Genomic DNA, 13,250 nt, shown 5'->3' on the forward strand with positions numbered 1-13,250 from the left:
CTCGGATTTCTCCCGGAATTCTTGGAATCGGGGTTCTCAGGATCCTCCTGAGATTCTCGGAGATCTCCAACTTGGGCGGAAACTGCTCAAGCCTCTTATACGGCTAGCAAGCCAATCGCTAGCCGCCACGTGGGAATAATTTAGAAACAGCCAATAGTGGGACACAAATTTGCATGCGAATGGTGGGAACTCCTTTGCACCGGGGTTTTCTCTTTGCAACTGAGAATTGCACCGTGCAAAGAAAGCTGCTCGTGGCGGGAAATAATTCTGCAGTGCCGAAGCACATACAAAATCATACCCTTGTTATGACATCCCCAAGGTCTGGAATAGACTGCTACCGGAGGTTGTTCAAGCACCTACTTTGAACACCTTCAAGAGAAATCTGGATGTTTATCTTGCTGGGATCCTATGATCCCTGCTGACTTCCTGCCCCTGGGGTAGGGGGCTGGACTCAAAGATCTTCCAAGCTCCCTTCCAGCCCTAATGTCTAATGTCAAAAGATTATGTGCAGTAAGCACATAACCACAGTCAAATATACCATATTTATGGTACTGCCCTCAGTATGATTATACTTATTATATGGAAATAGTTTACCTGGGAATGTAGCTCTTTGGAGGTACTTGGTTAATAACAGTGAACAGTCCTGATGGTGAACTTTGTCATGCATGTTTGTCTATAAAAATTGAAATATATAGCAAACATGACATGTATCAATTCAATTTGGCCTTTAATTAAATAGTCAACAAATCTGTTTGTTTCTGCTTGATTATGGAGGATGTATTTTACAATACACTGAAAAGGTTTTGCAGCTTTATTTTATATGAAGAGGTAGTTGGTTATTTTGCTAAAAATCTATTAAGTGCTTAGTTGATAATTATGAATTCAATTAGAGACAATACATCAGTATTTTTTTCTTTACACATAAAGCTGACAGTTTCTTTGTCTACAAAAGGTATTATGCATTTTCTTCCCATGCTTCTTCTGAATGGCTTTAGATCCAAATAAATTATTTGCCTCTTGAAGCGACTCAAACATTTTAGAGAATATACTTATATGTAGATTTGGTTTGGCTCCACTGAAGTCAGTGGCAAAACATCCATTAATTTCAAGGAAGCAGGATTTAACCTTCTTCATTGTATTTTAGTGTATTTAAATTTGTTCAAAAGACTTAAAATTATCTGGGTTTTTTTATAAACTGCTTTTCTGGATGGCTAAGATCAATTCTCTGAGATAATCAGAATGTAGTCTTTCACTAACTATTCTAATTAACAGAGAATAAATGTTGTTCTACTATCTAGTGTCTACCAACCAAAACGACACTATCTATTTCCTTAAGCGTTTGGTGTAATAAGAACAATGGAAAAGAGCACTATGTATCACAAATAAATGTCACCCGCTTTGCCTTGGCTTTTGTCTAGCATCAGGAGACAATTATTCTGGAATAGTCAAAATCCTCCTTAAAATAATTTATGCTACAAAACATTTCAGCAAAAATCACTTCTAGAAAGCTAATCTGCAGAGTACCATGATAAAAAATATCATGCTCATTTTGAGTTTGGACCTTTATCTGGCACTTATATTATGTTCACTTTCGTTTGTAAGTTTAGGTTGTAAAGCCTTCTGGCAGGATTCACCTGTCATACTATATACTGTACAGCTCCAACCACACTGTGATTCTCAATAAATATCCATGTTGTATATTTTAATAGGGTGATGTATTAAATATTAATAATTTCTTTCAAACTATTAAAGAAAGTCATTTTCCCTAAATGCAGGTACCCTCTAAGTATTTGCATAGACGCTGTTATGAGAATTGAGCTCAATATAGGTTTAAAAGTCTCTGGATGAAGCTTCACTATGAACACTGCACATTGTTGCAGTGTTTATTTGGAAAGCACTAAGTGTCCCATTTCTTGTCATCTCCTAAACAAGTAATTACTCTGCCTGCCTATATTAAACTGCTTGTGTAGTTGTATCCCAAGTCAACAATCCTGAATTACTTTTAAAAAGGATCCTTTCAAACTGTTCCCTCCAAGAGACCTACTGATAGAGTCCTTTCATGGTTGTACCCTCTAGCAAAATCTGTGCTCATAGATATCTGAGTTTCAGGTTTTGTATTAGCAAGATAAGGCCCACACATAGTGGTAAGAATTACAACTGCTTACAATAAATAAGAGGATGTCCAGTGTAAAGCTGTCCAACACAAGCAAATGTATACTCCAAATAGGCATCACTAGTTTTGTTTGTTTTGCAGGCAAAGCAAACAAAACAAGTCCAGTCAGCATGAGTCATCCTTTGGTAAATTCCTGCATGGATGTACTGAGGATGGAAAAACTACTTATTCAAGGTGGGAAAATTATTTCTTGGCTTCAGATGTGGAGTTCAGTACTTGCCTAATCCAATCAAATGTGGACCAGTGAAACTATGGAGCTATATATTACTGGACTGCTGTTATGTGATTAGTGTTGTAACAAAATAAACAGTGTTTGCACACACTACTGCTGACAACTGGTACAACAACTGCAAATCCTCTGAATCATTATATTTCTAGGGGAATATGGATTTATTTCAGTATCGTCTCCAAATGGAGACACAGAGACAAATTTGTTATATGAGTTGCTTCAAGTAAGATGACAAGTTTGTGCAAGAACTGGAAATAGTAACTATATTTCATAACTAAAAGTCCAGTATTCTAGGCACTTCACATGATTTTTCAAAGGAACATTGTTTATTATGGCAACAAATCAGAAATCAGAGAATTTTGTAACAGTCCTTTTTAGGGAAGCTGAATTCTTACTTTCAATAAGAACCTTGGAGTATTGAATGATACACCCACTGAAGTTTATTTTTTTCTAATACAAACAGTTGCATAATATTCTTGATCAGAATATCCATTTTGATCTTTCACTGAAGTTAGTGCCAAATCACTATATTATTTCCTGCCTGGAACAAAATCAGGCTAAAAATGAAAGTAACTCAATATTAGATTATGTACAGTATCATTAGTCATTCCAGTAAAAATTTCAATTGTATAAACACATCTCTTAATTAGTGGACCATCACAATCTGATTGATACCGTAGTGTACCTTAGCTTGGTCAAATAGCATAACTGAGCTGACATTTTAGCTTAGTAAAAAGAACAGACAGCATTTGGATAGGTTCAAAATACACATATAAAATACCGTATTTACTTTCATACCCTAAACACCTTTTCCCCAAATATCAGCCCCTGCAGAAATGGCATGCTTCTTCAGCAGGGAAGCTCTTTTCTACCCTGAATAGAAGTGCCCAGCTTTGATTTCTGGTTTGCCAGGCAGCAGCAGCAGCAACATTTCTATTCAGGCAACTGAGGGAGTCAGTTGACCTAATAGCTCAAGATTAGGCTCTGTCCCTTCTTTATGCAACCATAACTGGAAAAGTCTCTTCCACACCTTCATTCTGCCCTCTGAAAAACAAGGTGTGTGTTTTGGGAGTATGTTGTATGCAAGAAACTACAATAGATGCATATTGAAATAGAATTTTACTTCAGTTAAAACATTTTTGGCTAAGGTGCTCCTGTTGTTTAGGAATATAAGCTTAAAATTGAAACCAACCAATTCATGAAGTAGTTACGTTAGATCCATCCTGGCAAGCTTTTAACTAAAAATTGCTAATCTGTTACCAATCTCCCTTCTTCCACTTTATTCCAATTTTATTTCAGCTCTTAAAAGCTGAATATATCTTTTGATGAACATAACACGTGAAATACAGAGGATAAAGCTAGCAACGTAAATCCCTTTGCTTGTTTTTCTAACTAATTTTATGGATGTTTCCTACAATTAATAGCATTCTTGTTGAATTGTGGCTTTCCTACTTAGAAAGAAGTATCGAGTAAGATAATGGATCTTGGCTAAAAAGCTTCATTTATTTCAGTTTAATTGACTGACAAAATGATAGCTCTACAGATTTTCTAGGCTTGAAATTCAGAACTTGGAGGCATGTAAATGTGAGCTTTATTCACATATGTGGCAATTGTACTCACAAATTGACATTTGTTCATGGAAATATATAATGTACACATTAAAATGTATTGCTTATTTACAAATTAGTGCCCTGATTCTGTTGTGAGCATTGTGCCCTTCATAGATAGCTCATGCAGGATCAGATCCTTAGCATGCAGAAGCAAAACTTACACCAACCTAACCTACAGCATTTCTTAAAGAGGAATTACCTTAATAAAATCATTTTTCACCTGTACCAAGTCTGAAGGTTTCACTCGCTACTTTGTGATTTAATGTATCCGTATTAGCCTGTAAATTTCAGTAAGCAAATAGAGTACACACAACATTTTGATGTGCTGGGATTCAAAATTAGCACGTCAGATCTCATAATGAAAGTTTATACTTTTAGCACATGAATCACATAAAAGTTTCTATTATTTACTATTCTGTGTTCACTTAATTTATTTTACTTTGATAGGATGATATATTTTATCATGTATTTTTTTTCAAAACATTTACAAATTGCACCTTATGCTAGAGTACATGTTTTTGTTTTTCTCTGGATTGAATGAGTCTAAAATCTTTTGGGATGATGTCTACTTTGAAACATTTCCTAATAAAAATAATGTATTTGGTAAATATTTTATGCCTAGCTGCTTTAGCCAGTATGATGGAGTAATCTGCTGTTTTATAGCCCAGATGACTAGCTAAGTTTAACTTCTTGCAGTAGTACTGTACAATGTAATTTTCTTTAGAAATGTCATAGTGGGCTGGGTTGCAATAAAAATATCTAAGATTAAGTTTAGTAGCAGTGTACATTCAGTATTATTGCAGTCACTAGATATCACCCACCACAGTTAGAGTTTCCAAACAGTTTCTATTAATACCTTGTTTTCACGTACTGCCACGTTTCTAATATATTAAGCCACTGGGGCTATGTTGAATTTCTGCCAAAAAAAATACACTTTTTCATATTTTAAGTTTTTATTAAGTTGTTGAAGAAGGAAGTTAAAATTTTAACTTTGACATAATCCTCTGTAGAAATAGTTCCTTTTGACTGGTTTGGAAAAAATAATTTTGAATAACCATTATTTCTCTGGTATTTTGGGAACTGTACATTGAACATGTGTAGTTGACATTTCCTTAAATGTATAGATTCATTATTAAGGTGACACTGCCCCAGTAACTAAACTTAAACCTTTCTGTGCATGTGGCCTTGAAATATTTGTGCTTTGAAGAACTACTGAGTTGATTTTCTATGCCATTGGCTTTGTTTTGTAACTTTCACCATGGCAAGCACGTCAGAAGCAATTTGGAAAAAAGGATGTTCAGTAGTTTAGAAATTATGGAAGTTTAAAGCTACTAGCTGTTGTTCAGTTCTTCGCTGAGTGAAGGATTTTTTTGAAGCAGAAGTGACCAATAGCTAAAAAAAAGTTGATACTAAAGTAGGCAATTCATGGACTACGATATTTAGGCCTCTGGCAGATGTTGCACTTAAGATGTGATTAGCTAGTTAATCATGTCTTAAGTAGTAACCCAGCCACATTACTGTAATTAATATTGTGATAAAATAAGAAATAAGCCACAAAATTATTACACAAAATGTGTAATAACTTTGTGACTGGTTCCTGTCATGTTTAAATTACATGTGTGGCCAGGCTGAGCAGGGCTCCCAGGCTTGGGAGCAAAAAGAAGTCCTTGACTTCCACATGCATAGGCAATGCATAGGAGGGGCGTAGGGGAGCACGTGCCCCACTCGTGCCCCACTGGTGCCCCCCCAGACTTGGGAGGCACCTGTCACCCATGTCCATGAGCTGCTGAGACTGGGAGCATTGATCAACTGACTGCCACTCCCAGCCTTGGGGATGCATTACAATATCCAATGTCCCCCCAAGGCTAGGAGCTGTGAGAAGCAGGTGTGCATATGTTCCCAAGGCTGGGAGCAAGGATCATCTTACTGGCTTCTTAATTGCCAGTGCAGGGGTAGCCTGGGATCATGATCCTGGGCTCCCCCTGTACCAGCAATATGATGCAATATGGTATATGCAGTATGGGGATTTGATCCCTGATTCCATAATCATACCTCTTGCCATGCATGTATAGCATGGCAAGAAGTGTGATTGTTGGGATTGTGCATCAGATCCCATGGTGCCTTTAACTGAAGTCCTGCCAGGGGCATTAGTGACACAAGAGGTATTCAGTCTTTGATCTACCTATGGCTGTGATCATAGAGATCTTGAGGGACTTGGGGCTCCTTTTTTAAGTGGAATGAATAGTGGAGGATATCAGCACAATATACTTAGTTCCAGCATGTCACTGATTTAAATTTAATATTTGGGTAAGTTTATATGACAGAAATAAAAATGTTTTTTGTTCTGCAAAGAATTACTTTGGCATATGCAAAGTACAGGTAGAGAGAGCATACTGGAACACCATTTCAATGGAGTCAGATGCTGGATTTCAACAACTGTCTTCAAATTCTGGCAGACAAGATTCTTTGAATAAATCCAATATCTTTTATTAGACCAACTAAAATAGTTGAGAAAATTCTTCTTTAAAGCTTTCAGGTACAAACACCTTTCATCAGGCTGAGGAAGAATCTGCAGTTGGTCTGTGCTTTTTCTGGATGAAATAGAAAAGAAGCCAGAGGCCAATATATATGTGAAAAAGCCAGTCAGTGAAAATGCAAATTGAGGCAGTCAGTGGGTGAAAGACCAGTTGGCGGGGGGGGCAAAGAGGGGGTGAGGGGGAATGTAGACCTGGTGATGAATATAGCGGGTAAATAGGAGGGGTTACCTGGAGTGTCAGATTAATGTATTTTAGGAGTTGGATTTTTCAAACCCTTTACATTGGTCTAACTCTCCTTCCACTGATGTCCATAAGAGTTCTAGTGGCCAGTGGAACTTCAGCATAAGTACTGAGTTCTTTTAAAAACCTCACTGTGCAACCTAACTATGGGTGGTTGAGCCCAATCTATTCGAGTAGGTCGGGGACAAAAGGGTTCGGGCCTTTCCTCCTTCTTCTGTCTCTCCCTCCGTTGACAGAAACACACCGGGGAGGCAGTGAGATAAGAAAAATCACTTTTACTCACTATTCAGGCAACAATCTCGTATAGCTGTGTCTGGAATCTAATTCGCTGATTCCTCGGGAGCTCTTGAGCATACTCGGGTGGTATACCAAATTGTGATGGGGCCGTCCAGGTTTTCGCGGATGCAGGACCTCCGGCGAGGGTGATCAGTCCTCTCCGATATTACGCGGGTTCCCCCCCCCGTTGTTTTGGCGCGCTCTCCTTTTTAACCGGGCAGCATCTGCCCGCCCCCTGCCAATCAGCATGAGCAGGAACGCTGCTAACCGTGCCCATCACTCCTCCTCCCCATGCTATGAGCATGGCTTGCTCTCACGTTGGTGCTTGGTCATATCTTTCTTATTTCTTTACCACATGCCCCCTTGACCAAATGCCAATCTCGAGCATGGTTGGGCTCAAGAACTCCCTTGAAATACAGCATCTAATACAGGTATACAATAAAATACTAAACAATGACTAAGTCTAATCAAGTCTGTCTGGATGCAGCACGACGTTTCTGCCGGGAGGTCATCGCCAATGGGTTCACTCGCAGCGACGAACCTCACGTGTTATGCATCGACGACCTCATGCCGCTTCGGGCTGGAAAACAAAACTCAGGGTTCATTAATAACATGTACTAAACTGTACTGCATCGACTTAGCCAATTATGATGAGCTAAGACGGTGTGCGTGGGTGTGACTGCTTCAAGGGAAACTAGATAGGTGTTTGGGTACTCGCTGGGCTCGAGTACGACACCGGGAACTGGAGTCGGACACTTACTGGTAGCCATGGGAATAGTCAGCCACACTGTTTCTTGGGATGAGTAACATGGCTTCCAGGCCGGACGTGGCACCAGGGTGCGTTCATCCCATAAAGCTTTAGTGGCGTTCATTGCAATTAGTACATCGTTATTGTACTTGGTCCAGTTCTTAAACGATCCATTTTCCCTCAGTCTTAGCTGTTCCTTGTACAGTCCTATCTGGCGCTCCATGACACCATTCGACTGCGGATGGTAAGGTAGATGATGATGCCACTGAATATTGTGCTCCGTCACAAACTGCTCTAAACTTCTGGAGTTAAAAGGTGTTCCTCCATCGGAATGTATGACATGGGGTACTTGCCAATGAGCGAAGGCAAGCTGTAGACATCCCTGAATTATGGGAGCAGTGGTCTTCTTTGTGGGGAGAACGAGGATTTGACGGGTTCCCAGGTCCACAATTACTAATCCCTTATTCAGTGGTTTGGCTCCTGGGAGTGGCCCAAGCAGGTCCACTTGTCACACCTTTCCTGGAGCAAAGTGTGCTGGGTCATAGACGGCTCTTTGGTGCTTGTGATGCACCGGTTTCTCTCGTGCACAAGCGGAGCAGGCTTGGACTATCTTTCTCCATTGTTTTACACTCGGTCCTTCGCTGCCTTCTTCCCTCCAGCGTGCTTGTGCTCTTTTTGCTCCAAGGTGTCCCCAGCGCTCGTGGAGCCAAACGAGAAAAGGATCAATGTCTACAATGTCGGCGACATGTAACTGAGGCACTTCCTTCTCATCCATGGGTCCTTGGTGTGCCAGCAGCTGATCTATAATGGCATGCACAGGATCTGTATTGGGTTGGTGAGACCGTGTGTGTTTAATTAAGGGGTGAACAGAGAAGTGTGACAAAATGGTCTTGACATCGTCCCAGAGAGTCGTGTGCTCCATAGCTTGCGCCTTTCCGGTGACAATCCTGTATATATATTCTGAATCTACGGCTATAACAGGTACCGGAAGCTTCCCGTCATGGTGACGGTAGGCATGTTCAAGAGCTAGTTGGAAACCTCGTAGTTCAGATGCTTGAACTGACTCCTCTGGATGGGACGTTTTGAGCTCGTAGTCATGACAAGGGTCACAATAATATCCATATCCTCCGCCATCGCGGGATGTACCGTCTGAAGCTATCCATGCCGGGGATGTGGTCCCATACAATCACAGGACACTGGAATCGTCTTCAGTGACCGAGAACGTGACATTTTTCCCCCAAACTGCTGTTATGTGTGGATCAACAATTGGTCCAGTTAAGGCACTGCAGCAGAAACAGAAGAGTAGCAGCATCAGAGCGAGCTTCAGCCCAGCGGGCACCCGCCACCTCCACCGCCGCCTCTCTGCGCCAAGCGCGTGTGTGGTGGTGGTGCGGGTTGCCCCCTGTGCATTAGTGACCTGCTTGACAGGCACTATCGGGTGAATTGCGGCCAGGAGAGGGTTAACTGTGTCGGGTGGAAGCACCCGGTACAATTCCTCTCTCTCTGCTGGGAGCGCTGGATACAATCTCTCTCCCTCACAGGGAGGCAGGTTTTCTTTCAGCATCACTCCGGGGGGCGGGGCTGAGGACGATGACACGATGGGCCTGCCTCCTAGGGGAATCCGTGGGCCCTCCTCATGTTCCCCAGCACCATCCTCCAGCAGCAGTTCCACGTGGCCGGCGCCATTTTGGAGCGTTGGCTCGGAGCCCCACGCTGCCTGCTCCAGTGACTCCACGCTCACCGTTTGCAATTGCATTTCTATAGCCTCTCACCCGTCAGTCTCAAGGGTGCAATCATTTATGCTGGTGGGCTTAACGCGGCTAAGTTGTTCCTCCGCGGCTGTATTGGGTAGTCGGTATAGGACCGCGGGGCTAGCAAGGAGACATCCTAGGGCTGTGGGGCTAAGGCCAAACACGACCCATTCCTTAAGTGGCTCCTCGCTACCCTCAGTCGGGCGAATGGAGACATAGCCCCCGATCTCCCCACCTTGCTGGGTGTGATGGTACGCCACGTGGGCCCCTAAATCATCGGCGTCCATGGTCGGAGGTCGGTGATGATTTCGCCACGGACAATGCCAAATTAACTCGTCGGCATCTCCTTTGTTTCCCCTTTTCCCCGAGGATCCCATCCTCATCGCCATGTGCAACCTAACTATGGGTGGTTGAGCCCAATCTATTCGAGTAGGTTGGGGTCAAAAGGGTTCGGGCCTTTCCTCCTTCTTCTGTCTCTCCCTCCTTTGACAGAAACACACCGGGGAGGCAGTGAGATAAGAAAAATCGCTTTTACTCACTATTCAGGCAACAATCTCGTATAGCTGTGTCTGGAATCTAATTCGCCGATTCCTCGGGAGCTCTTGAGCATACTCGGGTGGTATACCAAATCGTGATGGGGCCATCCAGGTTTTCGCGGATGCAGGACCTCCGGCAGGGGTATTCAGTCCTCTCCGATATTACGCGGGTCCCCCCCCCCGTTGTTTTGGCGTGCTCCCCTTTTTAACTGGGCAGCGTCTGCCCGCCCCCTGCCAATCAGCACGAGCGGGAACGCTGCTAACCGCGCCCATCACTCCTCCTCCCCATGCTATGAGCACGGCTTGCTCTCACGTTAGTGTTTGGTCATATCTTTCTTATTTCTTTACCACACCCACCTCAGAGAATGACTGAAGAGGTGTTTTTAAATGTTTTTTACAGAGAAAATTTACATATTTTTGGTGCAACATTGCACAGTGTGCAGCAAGCCATAGAAAATAAGATTCAATCAGGAAAAGAGAATAATTTCAGGACTTTATCCTGGAACATGCTGAGCACTTTGATCCTGATCCAACCAAGCATCTAACTGTCACTTAATTTTGAGCATGTGAGTAATTTTAGTTCAGCAGAATAAAGAACAAAAGCAGTGGTTCTCAACTTTTTGGGGCTTGAGGTACCCCTCACTGGACTCAAGGCACCCTTCATTGAACTTGAGGTGCCCTTCTATAACTTTTGTGAATTGAGTGGCACCCAGTTTCAAAACTACTTTATATATTGCAGTGCTTACACAAAGGATGGGCAGAAAGTGTGGGGGATTGTCCAAACATGGACAAGCCTGAGCCTGGCTTACCTGCAAATCTCCTCACACCTTGTGACACCCTACAATGGATGTGGCAGCACCCACATATTTCCCATCCTGGCACCCTGAATGGGAATCACTGAACTAAAAGCATTCAATCAATGCTTAAATGAGCATAACTGTTTGGCTGCTTTGGGGTCACAGGGGTCAGTACCTTGGAGGATAAAGCCCTAAACCTCCTGGCAGAAAATGTTTTAGAAGTTCATACTGCAAAATTATGCCAACTTTTTGTTGCAGTTATGCAGCTGATGTAACGTAGTATTGCTTCTATGAGAGAGAGAAACATGGTCAAAAGTGTTTGTTGTAAACCGTTTCTAGAACTATTCAGAATTTACTACATAAATAGGTGTGTTTCTGTGATAGTTTTTTTATATAAAAAGCTAGTTGGTTTCTCAGCAATGACATGTTTATTTGCTGAATGCAATCCAGTTAAGAATTTCAGACTAAGACTTGAAGGGTAGACAGTATATAATGACAATCTGAATCTGACTGCTATCGGTATTGCAAGATTCAGGTGACAAAGTGTCATATCATAAGATTATAGCATGTCTTGTGTCAAAAAATTGTTTTTATGTCAATTCAGTCTTCTGTATGTACAGATGTTTATAATTCTCAGTGGAGATTGACAGCATTTTATTGACTATAAGACATTCGCAATGGTTAGGTTGAAGGCAGAGTGTAGGCCATGTATTATGTTTTGTTTTTCTAGTGTTCTTGAATGTGTTACCCTGGCCTTGTTCTTGTGGAATTCATGCTGTTTAACTTAAGTATAACACATAATTAGAGCTACACATTAATTTTGTTTCATAAGGCATTCAGGATTTTGAAATCTGGTTATGTGTTCTAATTCAGCATGCACATCAAACATTCTTAAATTCCCTGCAAAATGGGATGACTTTTCATCCTACTTTACTGGGCATAATAGCTTCAGAGAAGTCTATGTGGCAGGATGCCCCAGAGTCAGGGGACATATGGAGCTCCAGTTGCTTTCTGAGCTACCTGAGATCTAAGAGATTAATCTGCTGAGGGGCCATGACTTGGCAGTTTAGAGTCAGTCCCAGGTAGGCCATTGAGGAAACAAGAGTCTGAAAGCCAGTTTCTTGTCAGTCCACCAAAGAGCAGGTAGAAGATTTGTGAAATCTGTCAAGACCCCCCATCCCCACAACCAAATCCCCCAGTTTGAGTCACTCATTGTCTTTCATTGAATTATGCATTTTGTTTGACTTATTCATTGTAAACCAGCACATAGATATGACATTTGCATGCCTTATATAGGATTGTACCATCAAACAACTATTCAGTGAGGTATAGTCCATTACATCTAGGTCATCCAATTCAGATTCAGCCTAGATCATTCAATACCTGCTGGCTTTTTAATATCTAGTATGAATTTACTTGGAGGATACAACCTAGTTTTCATGGGCACAGTTGTTTTTAACTGGCAATTTGAACTAAGCAGTTATCTCATAAATGGTTTCATGAACACTGTTTATAATGGCAATTATGAATTTGCATAACTATATTTGTGAACTCCTTAATGTGATTTCATTAAGAATATGTGTGACCAACGATGAGCTTGTAGACGTTTGTGGGATGTGAAGTTGCTGTGTTTCCTCATGTGAATATTTGTGCCAAGTTTTGAAAGCCTATAGAAAGTTTGCTGTGAATAAATATTTCCATTTACTTAGACAACAGGCATGCTTTTTTAACTGTAATTGTTTTGTGATAAGTGGACACATTTAATGTGCAAAAATACCGTAATTCATTTCGTTGGTGTTCTGAAGAGAAGACAGACTCTCCATACTTACGATGGAACAAGATTAACCAGTAATTAATCAACGATAAACATTTATTTTGACCCTTTTAAAATCCTTCATAAAACTCATGTGCCTTCTCAATATCACTTTAACATTCAAACTTGTGGATATAGATTACACTGTATTTTACCTTTAAATGCATTTGTTTGCAAAGTATTGAATATTTATTTCAAATAATATTATTTTCATTACAAATAGCTCATCAAAACACAATTAACTAATTAAGTAGTTTGGGATTTTTATAGTGTGGCTAGTAGCTAGTATGTGAATTTACTTATATTTTTACTTTTAATAAACGTTAGCTTGCAAAATGGTTGAAATTTCTGTGAAAAGATAAAAACACTGAAGCCAAAGCCAAAGAATATTAATGTGAGTCATGCCTTTATTTTAAAAAAGCTTTCAAAGTTCAGTAGTGATGATCTATTAACAATCTAGACCTGTCAGGTCTTTAAACTCAGTGAATAATCAAAACATAAAAAAGACAATAGAACTTTTTACAATGAAAGAAAAAGGAG

At 40.9% G+C, this 13,250-nt stretch overlaps 1 protein-coding gene across 7 annotated transcripts in view; it reads left to right on the plus strand.

Moving 5' to 3' along the window:
- Positions 1-13,250, plus strand: part of CABCOCO1 (ciliary associated calcium binding coiled-coil 1) — a 127,229-nt gene that overhangs the window by 52,322 nt on the left and 61,657 nt on the right. Inside the window, exon 6 of one of the 7 annotated variants that reach the window (XR_009463037.1) lies at positions 2,255-2,347. The exons of 5 other annotated variants lie outside the window; for them this stretch is intronic. Coding sequence is in view for 1 of the 2 variants with exons in the window: in XM_059729861.1 (XP_059585844.1) it covers positions 2,255-2,287 (33 nt within the window). In the remaining variant the exon portion in view is untranslated. Of the gene's footprint in view, positions 1-2,254; positions 4,238-13,250 lie in introns of those variants that run through there. One more of the 7 variants, XM_059729861.1, reaches the window with a different exon arrangement.

The sequence above is a fragment of the Alligator mississippiensis genome, chromosome 6 (assembly GCF_030867095.1).
Source record: "Alligator mississippiensis isolate rAllMis1 chromosome 6, rAllMis1, whole genome shotgun sequence".
In the NCBI taxonomy this organism is placed as follows: Eukaryota; Metazoa; Chordata; order Crocodylia; family Alligatoridae; genus Alligator; species Alligator mississippiensis.